Genomic DNA, 19,308 nt, shown 5'->3' with positions numbered 1-19,308 from the left:
TTGATCTTTTCTCTACTTTTCCCTTCATTTTACTAATCTGTGCAAATTGAAATTCCAATACAAATCCAACAAATAATAGTCAAAAATGTGATTTCCCTATATAAACTATAGCAAAGTTTACCCCCTCCCCAGGGGCAAACGTGAGATCCCACGGTCATGAAATTCACAATTTTGGTAAAGCACCTTAAGACCCTTTAATCTATGAGGAGTGTTTGATTCCACCTTATCTGAGAGTAGAGAAGAAGATTTTTGAAGTTTTAGTCAATTTGACCCTTTTTGGCCCCGCCCCTCAGGCCCCTGGGGGGTGGGCACCATATAATTCACAATTTTGGTTCACCCTCAGCCATGGAAGCTTCCTGTAAAATTTCATTGAATTTGGTTCAGCAGTTTTTAAGAAGAAGTTGAAAATGTAAATTATTTACGACGCACGACGGACGCCGCACGACGCCGGACAAAAGGCGATTGCAATAGGTCAACTGAGACTTCGTCTCAGGTGACCTAAAAAGTAATAATTTAAATTTTTTTTTATAACTTTGTAATTTTCTTCCTAAACGTTATACTTTTCCCAAATTACTAAACACCTTGGACATGTACAAGTATCATTAGGTAAAAAAAGGTAAATTACATGTAATTACATACCTTAGCCTTCTGTAGCCTGTTCTTCAGGCGATCTTTGAGGGACTTTCCCTTAGGGGTTTTAGTATCCTCCTCGGGTGGTTTGGGAGGGGCAGGCTCCTCTGACTTAGCCTCATCCTCTTCCTGGGTAATAGGCGTAACTGTGGCACAAGGAAAGAACCATTACAAAATGAACATAGGACCCTTCTTTAATGGCGGGACCAAATGTTTTTTATTAAAATGATTCATAAATAAATTCATTTTATACGCATGCAGATATTTTCATATTGTGTTGCTTGAGATGTCCTGCTATTGTTGAGGACATAATGTTCATGATGTTTTGGGGTCAGTCAAGGACACTGCTCCTTCTTCCCCATTGTATTCACATCTGGAATGGGCCTAATAATATTGACTGTTAAAAATGTCTTTGTGATCTTAATTACAAACAGTAATTAAAAACTGTGTTTGCAAGCTTTCAAAAATGTCTATTTCCTTTGTCAAGCAAAGAGTGCATTGACAGAGCCTCGACAACCTTTCATCATTCTGTGATGGGACAAAAGTGCAAAGTCAGCTGTCAAAATGTCGAGGAGGGACAGATGACGTTTTAACCATTTCGCCCCTTATTGGATATTAAAATGAGAGTCTTTTCAAACAATTACAACACAATATACTTACTTTCTGATTCTTCTGTCTTTTTCTTCTTTTTCAATTTTTTAACTTTACTCTCTTCATCTTCCTCCTCTCCCTCCGGTAGGGTGGGTATCCCCTCCCCTTCTAGGGTGGGTATCCCCTTCCCCGTCTCCTCCCCCTCAGGCATGGGAAGGGTTCCATCCTCGCCCACCTCCGTGGCAGTAAGATGGGTTGTATCCTCTCCAGCACTCTCTTCCTGCTCCTGTCGGATTGTTTCCTCTACTTTCTCCTTGCTTTTCTTCTTAATGGTGCGTAGTTCCTTGGCCACGTCATCTTTGGGTGAAGTGACCTCCGATAACTGAAATAGCATTGTACATTGTACCAGCCTCAGCCTCAGTCATATGATCAGGATTTTTTTTTTCAATGTATACGTAGGTACTACAGCATCAACAAAAATTAAAACAACACTATAACGAAACACGTCAGCACAATTCAACAACAAATGACAATGGTTTCTATTGTCAATGTAACAAAACAAAACAAAAATCAAATCAAGAAAGACTGTATTATATGCTTAGTATTTATGTTTTAACCTTCTTTTAGCCCTTCAAAACACTGCCATAAACGTACCTCTCGTTGTTTTTGTGCATGTTTTGTTTTCAAATCTTGAGCAAGATTTTCTGCCTCCTCAATGTCTTCAGCAGTCTGTAATGAGATACAAATCATGATGTATTCGCAATAATGTAGTGTATGTCAAAACAAGTTCTAACAGATAACAGGATATGGGCAAACAATCCAATATGCTTGTTATTAGTTTAGTTTCTGGACATTATTTTTCAGCACTATTCTATTTTTCTTGCATATATTTACCACACTCTAACATTTGAAGGTGAAATTTTAAATGCATCTTCATTACTTAATAAGTCATTATTATTTTTATAAATTTACAAGGGAAGTCGAGCCAAAATATAGGTACCGTTATGAATGTGATATGCTTGGAAATATAAATTGGACATTTAGCAAAGTACCCAACTGTCAATAAATGAAGGAGATCTCCAGACAAACAAATGCAGGACAGAAGGATTGATGCATGATGTCATAATTTGATGGACATATAAAAAGGGAGAAAACATGTTATCGTTAATATTTCTGATCATTTAAGAAGTATTCACTTCATGAGCTGAAAATCAAACATTTTTATCATAAGAAGTGTGCATCAACATTTCTGACTTACCTCCCCTCCTGAAGTTTCCCCTCCGCTGTACACCAATCCAGTGTCCGACTCCTCCCCTGTCTGATAAAAAAATATACGACATTTATTAAGATAAAATACCATACAATGAGATTACTAATAAAAAAAAACATAAGAAGTACTTTTACAAATTTTCAACCTTTCATAATATTCAAAATTCCATGGTTTTTCAAGCACTGCTCTAATTAAGCATTTTTCAAGGTCTGTATTCAAGCTCCAAAATTTGGGCCTCAAAAGTTGTATCCAAGCTCCAAAATTTGGGCCTCAAAAGTTACAGAACTAAGTTATCATACATACATATGTATAAATGAACTATTTTTCAAGATTTAGTAACCTACCAATATAGGGTTGGCTATTCCATCAGCGTCTTCACCTCCTTCTTCTGTCAGCAGACGTTGCTTTTGCTTCCTCTTCTTTTTCTTTGGTTTTGTGTCCCTTAGAAGAAACCATGCTAACAATATATATATATATATAGGTACACATCTAACTAAGTTCAGTTCATTGCATATAATTACAGTATAGTAGTAAATTGTGTACAACCTGCACTGTATTGAATCAACTTGATATAGAACAAATTCAGATTCTCCAAATTTTATATATTTTCAGCTTTTACTTTACCATTTAGATGAAGTACTGTAGATAATGATTTCTTAATTGGTGTTTAACAAATAATTTGACAAACTAAAGTTCCCCACAGGACATATAACACTAAACAGCTCAAAGGTCAATATGTAAATCAATGCGACTTATTTTATACATGACACACCATCTTTCTTATGTGAAATCATACCCCAAATATGAAGTTAAGATGACAAGTAATGTGGGAAATTGAGTGTCAGTCTAGCAAGATTTTTCTTTGACGTAAATCAATGTCAAAATATAGGTCAAATTGACCTATTTTTGGTACAGGTCACACTGTCACATGTGAACTTATTCCATAGTCCTAAGTAACCATCAATGACAAGTTACATGTATGTATAACGTAGCAGAGACAAGCAATTAATCCTATATTGCACCCACCCCACCCCTCCTCCCCTTATCTCTTTCGTTCTCTGCCTTTCATTCCCCGTGTGACTTGCTGTGATAATATACTGCCAGGTGTCTTGGAAAATCAAATTCATTCTTATTGGATTTCACATCGGCCCACACCAAGCTGTCCACTGTATTGAAATTCTAGGATTTTATTGCATTGATAACAGGAAAAGGGAACACGTTTTTGATATATATGGATGGGCGATGCTCTGCACTGTATACATAAACTAGTTTCAGCTCTGATGTTATAGTAATACTATGAAATTACAATTGTAAGCCGTACTGTATTGTTATGCCATATATTGTACGGTATGTTATGTGAATGCAATGTGATTTCAGGTATTTTATTAGTGGTAAAAGGTTGTAATGAATTCAAGAGGAAAAATATCATGATGTATATATATATATATATATACATGCAGTATCATTTAAGATGGCGTTTAACAATCTGTATGTGACAAGGAACGATGTAGTTATACACAGTAACATCAACTTACGACATCTCTGATGGTTCCTCTGATGTAGGATTAGACGGACAGCGTGCGTAGCAACTCCTTGTACTTCAGTGTTCTCCGACTTTCGGGATCTATGCAGGATAATCCTACACAATCTTAATCAAAACACCTAAATAGAGCTAACTGCAGAGAGACAATCACACACTTGTCTTCAATGACCACATAAAGATGACATGTTTACATTCTTTCTTCAAGATAGAACTTGAATTTCCCAAAGGCGCTGGCCAACCATCGGGTCTTCAACACGAAAGACTTCAACAGGGGGAATAACTCGAACGCAAGGCGCGTTTTCTGATTTTTACAATACACGTGTCTACTTCAGTACCGTGTATAGGCCTAATTCAAGAAGCAGTGTCCGAATTAATATGAACTAAAGAAATGCCAGGATTAATTAATTGAAATTTGTTAATGAAATATATACTAACTAGAGGATATCTAACAGCGTCTTCAGTTATTGCGCACTCGTGAATAATTTCCAAATTTTAGCCCGCCTCGTGAAACATATTTTGTATTAATGAAGAAACTGTTAGATATTCTATTTCATTACATTTTTAAAGAAAAAGATCGGCTTTTAATTTTCACCGTCGCCGCTTGAAGTAGTGTTTTGATTGGCCAAATGAGAAAAGTAATATTTTTTCACCAGTGAAGAATTACAGGAAAAGTGAGTGAAAAATATCACTTTTATAGCATTGATTATTTTTCGATATTTCACTGGTAAAAAATGTGATAAAATTTTAATATTCAGTGCAATTACAAAAGCGTTCATATGATATTTTGTTTTTGGCCATTTAACAATGAAGAATTTGATACTATCTCAAAATTTAGACCTATAATGATACATGTATATCTCATGAAGTGGTGTGGCGTGTATGGCATGCATTTAATGAAATTGAATCTAATGGACGCAGGCTCAAAGCTTCGGTGTCCATTTCAGTAAAAGTTTGACAAATTATAATGTATAAACATAATTATATATCAGAATATCAATAACCATGTATTACATCCTTGAAGTGATCATATAGATACTTGTTTTTCAAACTGAACTTTACAACAAGTATAAGGAGACTATTCCAAGTATTAACCATTCACTCTATATATGTGAAAAAAGTAGCCCGAGTTTCCTCTGGCCCTGACACCATGTCTGGTGTCACATGGTGTCAGGGCCAGAGGAAACTCGGGCTAGTGAAAAGGGTTCGCCTCAGTTGTGTATTGCAGAGGTTTTGGTATACATCTTAAAATTTTGGGCCCTAGTTCGATGGTTGATGTCAAAAGTAAATAAAATTGTTATCGAATCCCATCGCATCCTCCTGTATTTCAGTGTAGGGAGTTTTGACTTCTGTAATTGCTCTCTGTATGATAGTTCCTTTAGCCCTGGTACGAGCTCATGCAAATTCGAATCGCCAGCCAAGAATACTCAATACAATACTCTCCTTTGTACCCTTGTGAAAAGGAGAGTATCGCTTGCAACACTCTTGGCAAGCGAAGTTGGAGCTTCCGGTGATGCCCAATACCGAATTTTCTTTATTGATAAGAGTTTTACATGTGCGTTCGAAAGAACAATTTTCCAATGAAATATTTTCTAGCGCGATGTGTTCTCCGTTTTGTCCTTTTACATTCCCGATGCTCAGATCCTTTTATGTGGAGTACTCAAATTTGTTAGGATGGCATTTTAATTACCAATTATCTGACAATTTCTGAATTTTATCTAAATCCGATTGAAGATTGCTTATATCGTTGTCATCTATGAATTTGCGGTATAATTTTGTGTCATCTGCGGAATTAAGGGCACGGCGATATTGCATTCTCCGGAATATCGTTAATGTACAGAACGAAAAGAATGGACCTTAACGCAACTGTACAACTTAAGTATGAGGCGACGATAGAGTACCTTGTCAAAGGCCTTCATATAGCCCATGTGAATAACATCTATTTCTCCTCCTCTATCCAACATCTGGGTCCATTCGTCCAAAACTGTTAACAATTGGAGTGTTGTTGACTTTCCCGACAGAAACCCAAATTAATTGTTCATGAATAAGTTATTTATTTGTATATGTCGTACAATACTGTCTCGAATGAGCGTTTCCATTGATCCAGCTATGATACTCGCGAGACTGACTTGGCAGTAAGTTCCTGGGTCGGATTTAAGACCTTTTTTGGAGGTGGCTGTGACGCGTCCTTCCAAGATTGTGGCAATTTCCTGTCACCGGGGATTTTTCAAAACATCTCTTGAGTTGAGGAGCAGGGACTTATATTTTTCTTATAAATACTATCCAGAGGCAGATCCCTGTGCATAAAGTATCTAAAAGTTTAGATGTACTTGTGTCCGAAGAGGGATTTGTTCAGTTTGAATAAAGACGTATAGTAAATAGTTCGCGACAAGAAAGTCGACTTTGTTGCCGTGAACTGCTGTTTGGTATACGTGACGCGTCATGCCACGAAAAAGTGCCGTTCTTGGTCAATTTACTTAAAACGCTTTAACTATTTCTTAATATTAAATTGAGACTGGTGATCAGATAACTCAAATGGACCAGTATTCGTCGATCTAGAGTCCGGAGGTGCCAGGTTCGAGTCCTAGTATGGTCTTTTACATTTTCCGTTACACAGAAGGTTGTGAAGGGTCTCGTGTATGTCTACGTGTCTTCGCGGTCGAAGACTTCGTGAAGGAGCGAGTAGTGTAATTACTATCTATATAGCTCAGACTGACGGGGAGTTCCATGTAGCCTAGTGGTATATTTTATATTGTTCAAGCATGAGCGAGACGTTTTTCGTTACTCTTTTCTATACTTCAATTTTTCATACTAAGGAAATTGTAGGTATGATGGACGGCAGAAAACCAAGGATTATCTATCCTGACAATCAACAACAATTATCACTGGGTTTACCTTCTGACGTACAATGACTATGACGTCACAATCACATAAACATAGGCATTTCGGGATCGCGCAACTTTAGTGTTTACTAACTTGCTAAGAAGTGTTCATAGTTGCGGCAAACAATGGGTTGCACAGAATCGAGGGATACACTCTCTGCTGTTGGTCGCAATAACGGAAAGAAGTTTTCTTTGAGATGGAGAAGATGGAGAATAAGAAAAATTGAGGACAAACCAGATTCAAGAACATCTTCCCGTATTCAAAATGTATCGGAAATACTGAGCAAATCTCCTATTGAGATGAAGCGAAATAGCCCGAGGCCAAAGTCGAAACAAGAAGCTACTATGGCCGAGGTTTTACAACAGAACAAGTCGGATGAAATACCATTAGCAAAAGCTTTAGTCGTCGAATGTATCCATGACGATGATGATGAGGCTTACTTACAAGTCATAGAGGATAAAATAAAAATGTGGAAGATCGAGTCTTGTTTGAGAGTCAACAATTCTAGACCTCAAGCTGCCAAAGGTCCGAGGAAACCTGTCAGCGAGAACCCGATTGTTAACTTCACAGAAGATGTCCGGAAACTGGAACAGGACATGCAGGCTGTGATTGATGGAGTAGATCAGGTGAAATCTTTACCATCACTATCGAATGACAATAGAATCCGAATAAAAGCGGGTCAAGACTTCTGTATCAGTCAGATATCCAATGATAAGAGAGTTCGCCCAGGTGCAGCACGTGGGTTTCGAACCCCCTCCACCGTGGTGTCAGCCGAGGAGTACGTTTTGCCGGGCGCCATCCTGGATTCATCGGACACTGCAGAACGCCTCCACTTTGGGAATGGATCAACGACCAAACAAGATCAGTGTCTTCGGGAATGGATGGAGAGGCAGACAACAAAAGACTCATCGGAATAAAGACTCTAGAATGAAAAATAATTACCCATATCTCTCCTAAACTAATACGCGTTCATGTACAGCTTTCTTTATATATTTCTAAAACTAATACGCGTTCATGTACAGCTTTCTTTATATATTTCAGTTTAGTTTGGTTTATTTAGTCTCTTACACAGAGTTCGTGTGACTCTTTAAGGTGGAGCTTTCCATAACAATGTTGTACACGATTTCCCGATAAAAGGCTGGCTCTAAGTGCTATTCTATTTCTCTGTGTATTACGTTTGAGGTGCTTTTACCTATATGAATAAAATTATTTATATACGAATACATTTTTTCTTCGTTTTTCCTTCGCCTTGTTTTATAGGCAAATCCCATTATTTCGTATAACGGACAGAAAAGGATGTCAATCGGGCAACCCACTTTGGAAAACTCTGGGAGAATATGAGATATACTAAAATATGAACAAATGACACAAGAGAGTGCGACACCTCTATTATGCAGGGTGACAAAATGATTATTTTTTATGTATCAAGACTGTAGATTACAGCGAACACGAGGCGAAAGGATATACTAATTTAAAGTCATCTTGAGATCAGAATTCGCGAAATTATGTATTCGCGAATAAGTGTAATGGGGTGAGTTCGCGAAATAAAATACTCGCGAAATATAAGTGATTTACAGTATTAGGGAGGGGATGTAGCTGGTTGTAAAAGAATGAGATTCTTAACAATCAAACCTCGTTTTCTCGAAGTCAGTGGGGCTATGACAAAGCTTCGTGATATCCTGAGTACTTGAGGTAATCGAGTTTATCTTATATGGAATTTTTACCCTCAGAACTATATTTTCGCTCGAACGATCGCGGAAGCAGTGTCTTCGAATTACCAAATTTGAGATAACGAGATTTCGATATTTTGGTGGTTATGGATTATTGATATTATATACCGAGATACCGTGATTCTTTTACTCTAATTGGATTGAATGAGCTTAAAAAACGGGTTGATTTGTAAAGCAATACCGTTTATCTAATCAATGTACTTTCCTCCTAAAGATATATAAGCAATGCATTCTAGAATGAAATTATAATTATGTTGCATTCGTCAGATAATTAAGGGCGGACGCCACATAAGCTATTTCGAATTCGCTAGTGGCACTAGCAGGCTTCGGTGCAACTCATTTTGCCACAAAAGCTAAACATTTTCATATTCTATACACAGTACATAGTACATACAATTGTAATTTCAAAACAAGACAAAAGTAAGTATAATGCCATTTTTCAGCGTTAGAAAGCAAGATCTAATTTGTTGAGCAACTTCATTTTTCAATCTTTGTTCGCCTTCTCGTCTAAATATCCTCTTCCCTCCGAGTAAATGTGGTGTGAAATGGACACCCGTCAGTGCTGAAATGAGATTCATAAGAAATGGATTATCTGCGACATGAGCAATACGACTTACACTTACGAAGACATATCTGTACAGAAACATATTTACCAAAGATATAAACAGCAATTTTAAGCATGCATGCATGTGTGTTGTAGATCCAGAATCTAAGACCTTTAAAGTTATATCAATGTGAGTTCCAGGTAACAAAACAAAAAGGGGTTCAACGCTCATTAGGACAGTTTTTTCCCCAATTTCCTGTTTTATACTTTTTTTATCGGATTACATGTACGTACAAAAATTAATTTCTAGCGCACAGAGTCTGTTTTCTGTTATTTCTGTATAACATGAACGTCATTCTTACAACATTTCTCGATATTATTTCGTACAATCTGTTTCGAATTTTGAAAATGCCAGTGCTTGGATCAATATGAAACAGTCAATGCCACCAACGTTATCACAATGAAGTTTGAGTCACAAGACATCCATCCCTATAAATTGTATAATGATATCATCATTGGACACGGGCCCCAATATGACGACATGTTGGATATTGGCGGGATAAAAGTCCTGTGAAACAACTTCGTTTGGAATTCGATGGCGCCCACGCTCAGCTCTGACGAAGAGTTGTTTGGAAAAATGTTTGTATTTAACACAAAAATAGATCAAAATAAGATACAATACCGTCATTCATTGTCTGAATTAATTTCAATCAGTTTATACCACCATTTTACCATTGTCTGAACGTTGTTATGTATTTTTCAAAGCACAATTCCGTCCGCATTCTCGTTCAAGCTCTTGCAATTCAAAACTTTTAAATATGGCTGACCTCTTTGTGCACACGGCACCGTTTAGAAACAAAACTGTGCAATTCCACGCATGCTCATTGAAATTCAAATCTTCTGTGACATCTGATTGGTCCATTTTAATTGACAGATGATGTCCATTTCAATTAATAATGACGTTGTTGTTATATCAACTAGATGATGATGACATATACCTTGCATGCAAAACAATCAAATGGCGTCACAACAAATTTGCGCCGCGGGTAATTCACTCATCTTTCCCCAAGACGACTACACTGTGTATCATCTCAAGTGCCACCGGATATTGCATTAGCTGAAGCGATAAAGTTGAAGCGGGCGTCTTTGTTGATGGTAAGATTTCATAGATTTTCCCTATAAACTATTGTTCTTGCAAATTAATACTATTTGTGTGTATATAAGAGTTCCATCTTTACTATGTATTAACGATAGAGCCTTGATTACAATTCAAATGTCGTTTTGTCGAAAAAATGTATCGCCTAATGCAATCGAAATGTCACTGGTGATCATGTTGTGTCATACAATCTGTGTCAAAATTAATTAGTTTGTGCTTTTTATTGACGGAAGACATTTATATAACACAGATTGCATGACACAACATGATCACCAGTGCCAGCAACATAACCAAAATGAAGTTTGAATCACAAGACATCCATCCCTATAAATCCCTATAAATTGTATAATGATATCACCATTGGACACGGATCCCAATGGCACGATATGTTTGATATTGGCGGGATAACAGTCCTGTGAAACAACTTCGTTTGGTATTCGATGGCGCACAAGCAAGTGGTGCCGTTTTACTATTAAATTGCATCAAGTGACATCATGCATTCAATAGCGTTTAATCATATACATGTACTATACTGCTTGAACCCATGCCGTGAGTATTAAGTTTCAGTAGCGCAAACTGTTAATGGAACCTTGAAAAAACTTGTATTTCATGTAGGTGTAAGATCAAATGTGGAAAGCCCACTTGAACAACCCATCATCTGATGATGGCGGCTTTAAAAATCATGCTGCTGTGTTTGATGTTGTCCTTTCAAAGTGACATCACCATTATAGATATGCAATACTGGCAATGGTTAACAATATACAGATCCTCATGTAAGTAGAACTTGACCTACAGACAGAAGTCTTTCTGTATGTTTACAGATACATTGTGGCAGGCGTCTCCTAATCCACGCCAATTCCTTAGTAATGCTCAATAAGAATGGTCTCCGTACAGTATATATACAAACAATATTGCCTATGGAAATATCCAGTGTTTCAAGTCAAATGAACACTGAAATTAGCAAAACACTTCTAGAATATCCTCTGAACCACTGAATCTACAATGAATTCTTTCAGAATATCCACTGAATAAACAATGTACAATGAACACTTTCAGAAATCTGCTGAATCTACAGTGAATATTTTCAGAATGTCCTCTGAAAATACAATGAATATTTTCATAATATCCAATGAATCTACCATGAATGCTTTCAGAATATTCACTGAATCTACAATGAATGCTTTCAGAATATCCATTGAATCTACCATGAACACTTTCAGAATATTCACTGAATTTACCATGAACACTTTCAGAATATTCACCGAATCCACAATGAACACTTTCAGAATATTCACTGAATTTACCATGAACACTTTTAGAATATCCACTGAATCTACAATGAACACTTTCAGAATATTCAATGAACACTTTCATAATATTGACTGAATCTACCATGAATGCTTTCAGAATATCCACTGAATCTATAATGAACACTTTCAGAATATCCACTGATTCTACAATGAACACTTTCAGAATATTGACTGAATCTACAATGAATACCTTCAGAATATTCACCGAATCTACCATGACCACTTTCAGAATACATTTTGTATTGACAATCTACCATGAACACTTTCAGAATATTGACTGAATCTATAATGAATACCTTCAGAATATTCACGGAATCTACAATGAACACTTTCAGAATATCCAATAAATCTACCATGAATACTTTCAGAATATTCATTGAATCTACCATGAACGCTTTCAGAATATCCACTGAATCTACCATGAATACCTTCAGAATATCCACTGAATCTACAATGAATACCTTCAGAATATCAACTGAATCTACCATGAATACCTTCAGAATATCCACTGAATCTACCATGAATACCTTCAGAATATTCATTGAATCTACCATGAACGCTTTCAGAATATCCACTGAATCTACCATGAATACCTTCAGAATATCCACTGAATCTACAATGAATACCTTCAGAATATCCAATAAATCTACAATGAACACTTTCAGAATATCCACTGAATCTACCATGAACACTTTCAGAATATCCAATAAATCCACAAAAATACTTTCAGATTATTCACTCAAATAATTATTAATAAGTTTTTAAACAAGTAATGAAAAACAAACACAGAAATGTATCATTAATATTTTAATATAAACGGTGCACTAATTTTAGGCACTTTTTGCTTCAGCAACCATACATGTTATTAGCACAGTATGACATGTATTGTTAAATTGGTTTTAATTGAGTTTATATCACATAATTGTTGTTGTTGTTGTTCAGGAACAGAACCGATACATGGTATGTATACAATATACAAGAGTAAATTAGATAAACGTCTGTATTGATAACGCATAAGAAGAAGCATTGATGTATGCTTGTGTAACTAGTACTTGTAAATAAGTTATCTATGTACAAATCACCTATCTAGTTTAAACTGCAGGCTAACTGGCAATGAGACATTCACATCTGTACTGTGACCTTTGACCCTCAGTTCCATATTCCCCATTCAAGGTCATCAAGATGTCTTTTAGTGTTTTTTTTTATGTATAAAGTAAATAATTATTTACATGTTAATATGTTGTACAATTGAAGTTAATATTTGTCTAACCATCTCCCATTTCATAAAATTATCCTTAATATAGAGTTTTGATGATGTCCAATACCTGAATTTCATGACTAATACTTGATATGAAAATGATAACATCAGAAGACTTTTTAAAATTAAACTGACATGTATACATAACTGATTCTAGGACAATTTCAAAGCATTCTCTAACTAGAAATGATGATGATGAAACACTGCAAATATTCTAAAATCTATCTCTAATAAAGTTGGGCAGTGAATTAGTAGCAGTGGATTTCTTGGAGATGTAACACAGTGTGATACTGAGGATTACAGAGGCAAGGACATTTGTCTGAATGCCCATGTAGGAAATCGGAGAGTTCCTTAGGAGGTAGCTGACCCATGGTCAAGCTTAGAATCCCGTCATTTTAGAGACAATTCACAGATAACTCCTCTGAGATCAGACAAATCTCAATACCAATATTTCATAATGGAGAATCAATTTCAAATCTGAGTAAAATGAATTAAAATTTCTTTAATAAATTTGATGTTTTTTAAAGAAATGTGACAGAGGCTTAATATAACAAGGTCATTTTATGGTAGAGAAATTTCTAACAAGTTTGAACATATTACCAAGTCGAGTCTTCAAATTTACATTAAAAAAAATAATAGAGAAAGGTCACAAAAATAACATCAGAATAGTCACAACCATACAGACTGAAAATGTTCAGCAAGCAACAATCATGAGGATTGACTCCTGATCAGTTGACAGAGAGATCTAGAGAGTTTTCTATAACAAAACAAGATCAACAGAATTAATGGGGGAAATGCTTTACAGAGAATAACCATGACGACTTTTAAATTGACGGTTTTAGTCCCATATATACAGATGATAGTATACAGCCATTTCAACATGGAATCAAACACCTAAAGATGCTAGAAGCGCAGAATTGAAGCGAGTTACATCAAATAGCAAAGGATATCAACTGGGGTTTATATTCTAAGTTTACTCAACCTATATTTGGAAAAATGTCTATATTGGGGAAATCCACACATACCAGCTCCCATTCATATAAAACTGCACACATACACTCTCATATACACACACTTTCGTTTACACCCCTTTATCAGCGTAGACTGCATTACTTATCATCAGGTTGACTACCAATTTTTATCATCACACTTCATCGTTATTTTACAGCACAAAGCAGATCTCCTTGCAAGTTTATAAATGTTTACGTAATATTGGAACATGACTGAAATAACTGAACTATTGTGTCTCTAACAAAACATAACACATAATATCAACAGTTACGTAAACAGTGGCAGCACCATGAATTATCAACAATGTAACACAACAAGTCCCTGTGAACACATTAGTGAAGCCAGTGAAGCCTCCAGATCACTGTAACATCAGTATAACTACGCACAGGGACTTGGTACAAACTCCCAGCCTCACTGTCCTTATTTGTGTATAACACTGACTGTGGGGATGGGTCTTTGTGTCAAGTCTCTGTGCCACTACTTGTCCTACCTATAAAAAAACTCAACATTAATATACACAGGGACTTGGTACAAACTCCCAGCCTCACTGTCCTTATTTGTGTATTACACTGACTGTGGGGATGGGTCTTTGTGTCAAGTCCCTGTGCCACTACTTGTCTTAACTAAAAAAAAAAAACAATAATACACACAGGGACTTGGTACAAACTCCCAGCCTCACTGTCCTTATTTGTGTATTACACTGATTGTGGGGATGGGTCTTTGTGTCAAGGCCCTGTGTCAATATAAGTCTTACCTAAGAAACCAACACTATTAATAGACATATACCCAGGAAGTTCTGGCCTAGAACTAGCCTGGCATGTTTTAGTTTCTGATCGAAGCCGAATATAACTCCAAATCTCTATAACTATCATTGGAGTTCAAATCAAAGTAAAGGCAAATTGAAGGATCTTGTTGATATAAAATTACTAAATATTTTAAAGAGGATATCTGTTCACAAAATTAAATAGGTTTTCTAATAGATATTCAGCAAGTATGAGATTAAACTTAATTAGATATCATTAATATCTGTTCATAGAAGTCAGATATCTAGTAAATTTATTAAAAACTAGCTTTTCTGTATCTATTGTCATACCAAGTTTAGAACAAAGCCCCACTCAATTAACAAATTACCTGAACAGGCAAAGCTGCAGCACAATACTTAACTCATATCAAAAGTTCAACAAAGCCTAAAGCACGAATAAACAAACACAAGTTTACGACACCATCGACATCAACCAAAATATAAATAGTATCTCTGCTATAGCACTTCAATAATAGTAAGTTAAGAAGTTTGATCTAGTCTAATCAAATGGGAGAGTTAAAAAAAATAGGTCATTACAAACGATATCATGGAATGCATTAATAATTAATTTATCTAATAATTACAAAACACTCTTTGAATTTTATTTCAAACTTAACAGGTAAAGTGCCTTTTATGAGTATATTTATACGTGAGAGTACTAGGGGCTATATCTTACACATGACATCTGAATTTACACACTAAGATACATTAACATTGAAACTTCACACACAAAGGCCTTGAAACGTACAAGCTAAGTGTAGAAAGGTAGTGAACAGATAAAATCTGTTTTGAGAAAAGGCTCTTTAGTTTGGGTAAATATTATTTTTGTTCAAATATACTTAATTTTGAGCCAAAGAAGTAAAGACAGAAAAAAGAGGGACACTTTTAGCATTTAATAGTTGAATCAGGTTCAGTGTGAATACATGTAATTCCAACAAAAAAATATTGCACTTGTTTACATTCCAACAATTTGGGAGATTCCGCTGGATTTATACTGTATTGGATTGTAGGGAGGACCCTGGGTCTCCGCCAGATAATTATAATTGGTAGGACAAACCTTTGAAACTAATTAGCTCTGATTACAGGAATTTCTATATTTCACAATAATTTGAAGAAAGATGTTTCAGTTCTCATTTTTCTGATTTTTAAATCAACTTTAGATAAAATATTGCTTGTGCATCAATTTGATTAACCACATCATTCACTTATCATTCTTACTAAATCGCTGGATTTGTAATACTTCAGCTGAATATTTTCTAGGAATGGTATTCAAAAAGACATTTTAAAATCATCTGATATAAAACATTGACCTTTTACTATGTACACACGACTGGGTAAATAGCAAAACAAGTGGAAGAATGGTATATATGATATGATATAGATAAATTTCCAATAAATTAAATGTTCTGGAATATCGAAAAATTGTGCAAACTCATTATCTTGGACTCATATTGGATACCTGCATGGTATGGTTTCCATCATATTAATCCAGAAAATGAATTTTATCTTGCGTGTGGACACCGAGGTTACACACTAGCACTGTGACCAGGTTCTCCTGACAGTAAGTAGACGAGTGAAGACACAGCATATGTACAACACAGACATAACGGGGACAGAGGCAATAACATAGAAAAACAAAAAATATTTACATCAAAATTGTTCTTATCTCATTATTGCTACATCCATACTCAATATATTCCTCAAACCATGCATTTACAAATGCATTTACACTGGCTTTATAGGATAATATCTGTAAAGTCTTTATTTTCATGGACTCACAAATTTTTTGCTGTTTTGCAGATTACAGAAATGTCAAATTTAACATTTTATGGCAATGCATTACGACATTGCATGCAATTCTGTTTATATTCCAGAGATATCTTTTCAATGGAAAAACTGTCGCTGCAAAGACTTCAAAATTGAGAGCTTCAAGAAACTAAAGACCTTCAAGTATCATTTGATGGAACGTGGTGGGCATTATAAGGGGAAAACAACTAGCAGGTATAAACACTTTATCTTACAACATGTACATCTCAACAGTAAAATATGTCTTGTTTTGGTGAGTTTTTTAATCAGAGGTGTCATGAACAAGAATTGGCCTGAAGGCATATATTTTATAGGAGTTGTACTCCAAATCCAACGATTGAGGCAGTATTTTACACAGGGGTCACAAAAACCACACCGGTATTTTAAACCAATCCTGGTTTTCTTACACATTCATTTAATGAAGAGAATGTATGAATGGAAAAAGCAGGTTTTCTCATATGTGGTTTTGTTTTTATATTTGGCAATGAAAATTTTTGATGTACCATGATCTTAAAAAAAATTATATTTATGTCAGTATTGCATATTCTATGATATAACATTCTGACAATAAAAACAATTACACTTGTTTGGTGTTTTATCCTGGAACATTGCATCTCACAGCAACTACAAAGAATTTAACGAGCTACACTTTGTGCTAAGATAATTAGTGTACAAATATGAAAGTTCATATCAAGAAAAGCTTTTCTTTTGTCCAGCACCATTCCGCAAAGGGCAAGAACAGTTGGACGGTGGCCATTATTTCGTTGGAAAACGTAGGAAAATATGTCCTCACAGTAGCCAGACATGTCCCTATTTGATTAACCAGGTCCTGACTGAGTCCACAATCCCGTACCTCAAATGATAAATGATTAACAAAAATGTCACCATAAACTTTGTATCCTAATTTCTCTAAAAATGATGATGAATTGATGATTTCAATGAGGCTGCATCACACCGGCCGGGTGTTTGGAGGAAGTGTTGATGCCGATCTCTGATTCCCAATCTGGCGTTGCATTCCAAACGACGAGTACTGCCTTGTGCCACGTGATGTGCTATGAAAAGAAGAAGTATATTTTCAAAACAAAATTACAACACTTTTTAACGATAAAACTGGACATAAAAGCCAGTGAAGAGTTAATTTTCAAATGAGTTTCATATAACATCACTTGATATTATTGGAAAAATTTTTTTTTTAATAATTTATGTTTACAATTATAATGAACTAATTACCCAAGATTTCCGGAACTGACTATTCCTTTTTTCGTAATCTTTTTACTCAGATGTGTGACCCAATGTTTCTGTTTGTCGATCGTCTCGGCTAGTAACAGCATCTCCTTAGCCTGAATGTTCTGGTCGTAGTTCACTACAAACAGGAACGGACAATCATACCAGGACTATCTTATTTATAATCAATTGTCCGTACATAAAACATATTATACCTTGAAGACAAGTGGGTAAAATCAGGGATTAACAGATCAATTTTTTTTATGATAAGTAGCAACTCTGCCGCTCTCCACAAACATCTCTGCTTCATCGCCGTTTTATTTTTAAATTCTCACAATACTTAACTGAGCACAGCAACCAATGGAAATTTAACCAACTGAAGACTACATCCATAATATACATCAAACTATTGACATATTCGATTGTATTCCTCTACATTCACTTAAGGGCAAATTCAGAAATTTGAGTACAATTGTGTGCTAAGCTATCAATAGTTTTAATTGTGATCGAACTTCAGTAAATCGTAAATCTACGATTTACTGACGGCCATGATAAGTAAGTCACTATCACCGACATAGTTTTCGTAGATGCAGCTTATACTTGATTGTAAGAGTGATCATAAAGAACCAATACAGAAAAGTTTGGCCATCAGACAGAGTTTTCTAAACAACACTTACTATTAATTTGTTATTTATGAAATTAAAATGTCCCTGGCTGTTAATAGGACATGAACAAAATAAACCAAAAATTTAAATGATGATTTTTGTAGAATAAATTCCTTACCTTTACAATATCCTACAAACTCCTCATTCTTGTCGTAGTGGTCTTTGTGCACTTTGATATGACACCCTGCATCAGAAACAGTAAATGTTACACTTTCACTTTAAACAAAACAAGAGGCTCAACAGACCTGCATCAGTTACTAGAGACACTCAGTGATTTAACAAATATGACCCCTGTAACCAGTCAAGGTCATTTCTTTTCCCAAAATTTGTCAGACATCATTCCAGGAACCTACAAGTCACATATCTTTCATTCACAGCAAAAGTGTTAATCAGAAGAAATCATTTGAGCGTTTCAACACATTCAATATAAATTTTAACCTTCATACTGTTAACGTGGAAATTTATGCGAGGGGGGGAATTTACGCTAATTACGCGGAGATCTGGTAATTGCGAAAATTTCCCCTGTGCATATTATTTTGATATCAATTTGTATTCTCTCGAACTTCAAATGAAGGTGGATTGATTGCGAAAATTACCCCACACTTAAAATTTATGTATCAAAATCACAAAATTAACACCCCGCGAAAATCACGTTTACAGTAATGAAATACTACCACACTACACCCAACGTCCTACTCACGTTTACAGTAATGAAATACTAACACTACACCCAACGTCCTACTCACGTTTACAGTAATGAATTACTAACACACTACACCCAACGTCCTACTCACGTTTACAGTAATGAAATACTAACACACTACACCCAACGTCCTACTCACGATTACAGTAATGAAATACTAACACACTACACCCAACGTCCTACTC

The 19,308-nt window shown here is 35.6% G+C and overlaps 2 protein-coding genes across 3 annotated transcripts in view; both read right to left on the bottom strand.

Annotated features, from left to right (window-relative positions):
* Positions 1-4,290, bottom strand: part of LOC117326172 (coiled-coil and C2 domain-containing protein 2A-like) — a 62,132-nt gene extending 57,842 nt beyond the window's left edge. The window contains 6 exon segments of the mRNA XM_033882812.1: positions 640-776; positions 1,291-1,603; positions 1,876-1,950; positions 2,480-2,539; positions 2,836-2,932; positions 4,027-4,290. Of these exon segments, the coding sequence (XP_033738703.1) occupies positions 640-776; positions 1,291-1,603; positions 1,876-1,950; positions 2,480-2,539; positions 2,836-2,932; positions 4,027-4,031 (687 nt within the window). The 5' untranslated portion in view covers positions 4,032-4,290.
* Positions 4,291-16,513: 12,223 nt separating this feature from the next.
* Positions 16,514-19,308, bottom strand: part of LOC117326171 (rho-associated protein kinase 2-like) — a 44,226-nt gene continuing 41,431 nt past the window's right edge. For both annotated transcript variants that reach the window (XM_033882810.1, XM_033882811.1), the window contains 3 exons: positions 18,539-18,604; positions 17,762-17,894; positions 16,514-17,583 (listed from right to left, as the gene is read on the bottom strand). In XM_033882810.1, the coding sequence (XP_033738701.1) occupies positions 17,481-17,583; positions 17,762-17,894; positions 18,539-18,604 (302 nt within the window). In that variant the 3' untranslated portion in view covers positions 16,514-17,480. The remainder of the gene's footprint in view (positions 17,584-17,761; positions 17,895-18,538; positions 18,605-19,308) is intronic.

Source organism: Pecten maximus, chromosome 4, assembly GCF_902652985.1.
Source record: "Pecten maximus chromosome 4, xPecMax1.1, whole genome shotgun sequence".
Classification (NCBI taxonomy): Eukaryota; Metazoa; Mollusca; class Bivalvia; order Pectinida; family Pectinidae; genus Pecten; species Pecten maximus.
The sequence above is the reverse complement of the archived record's forward strand: the minus strand, read 5'-3'. Positions and strand labels throughout refer to the sequence as shown.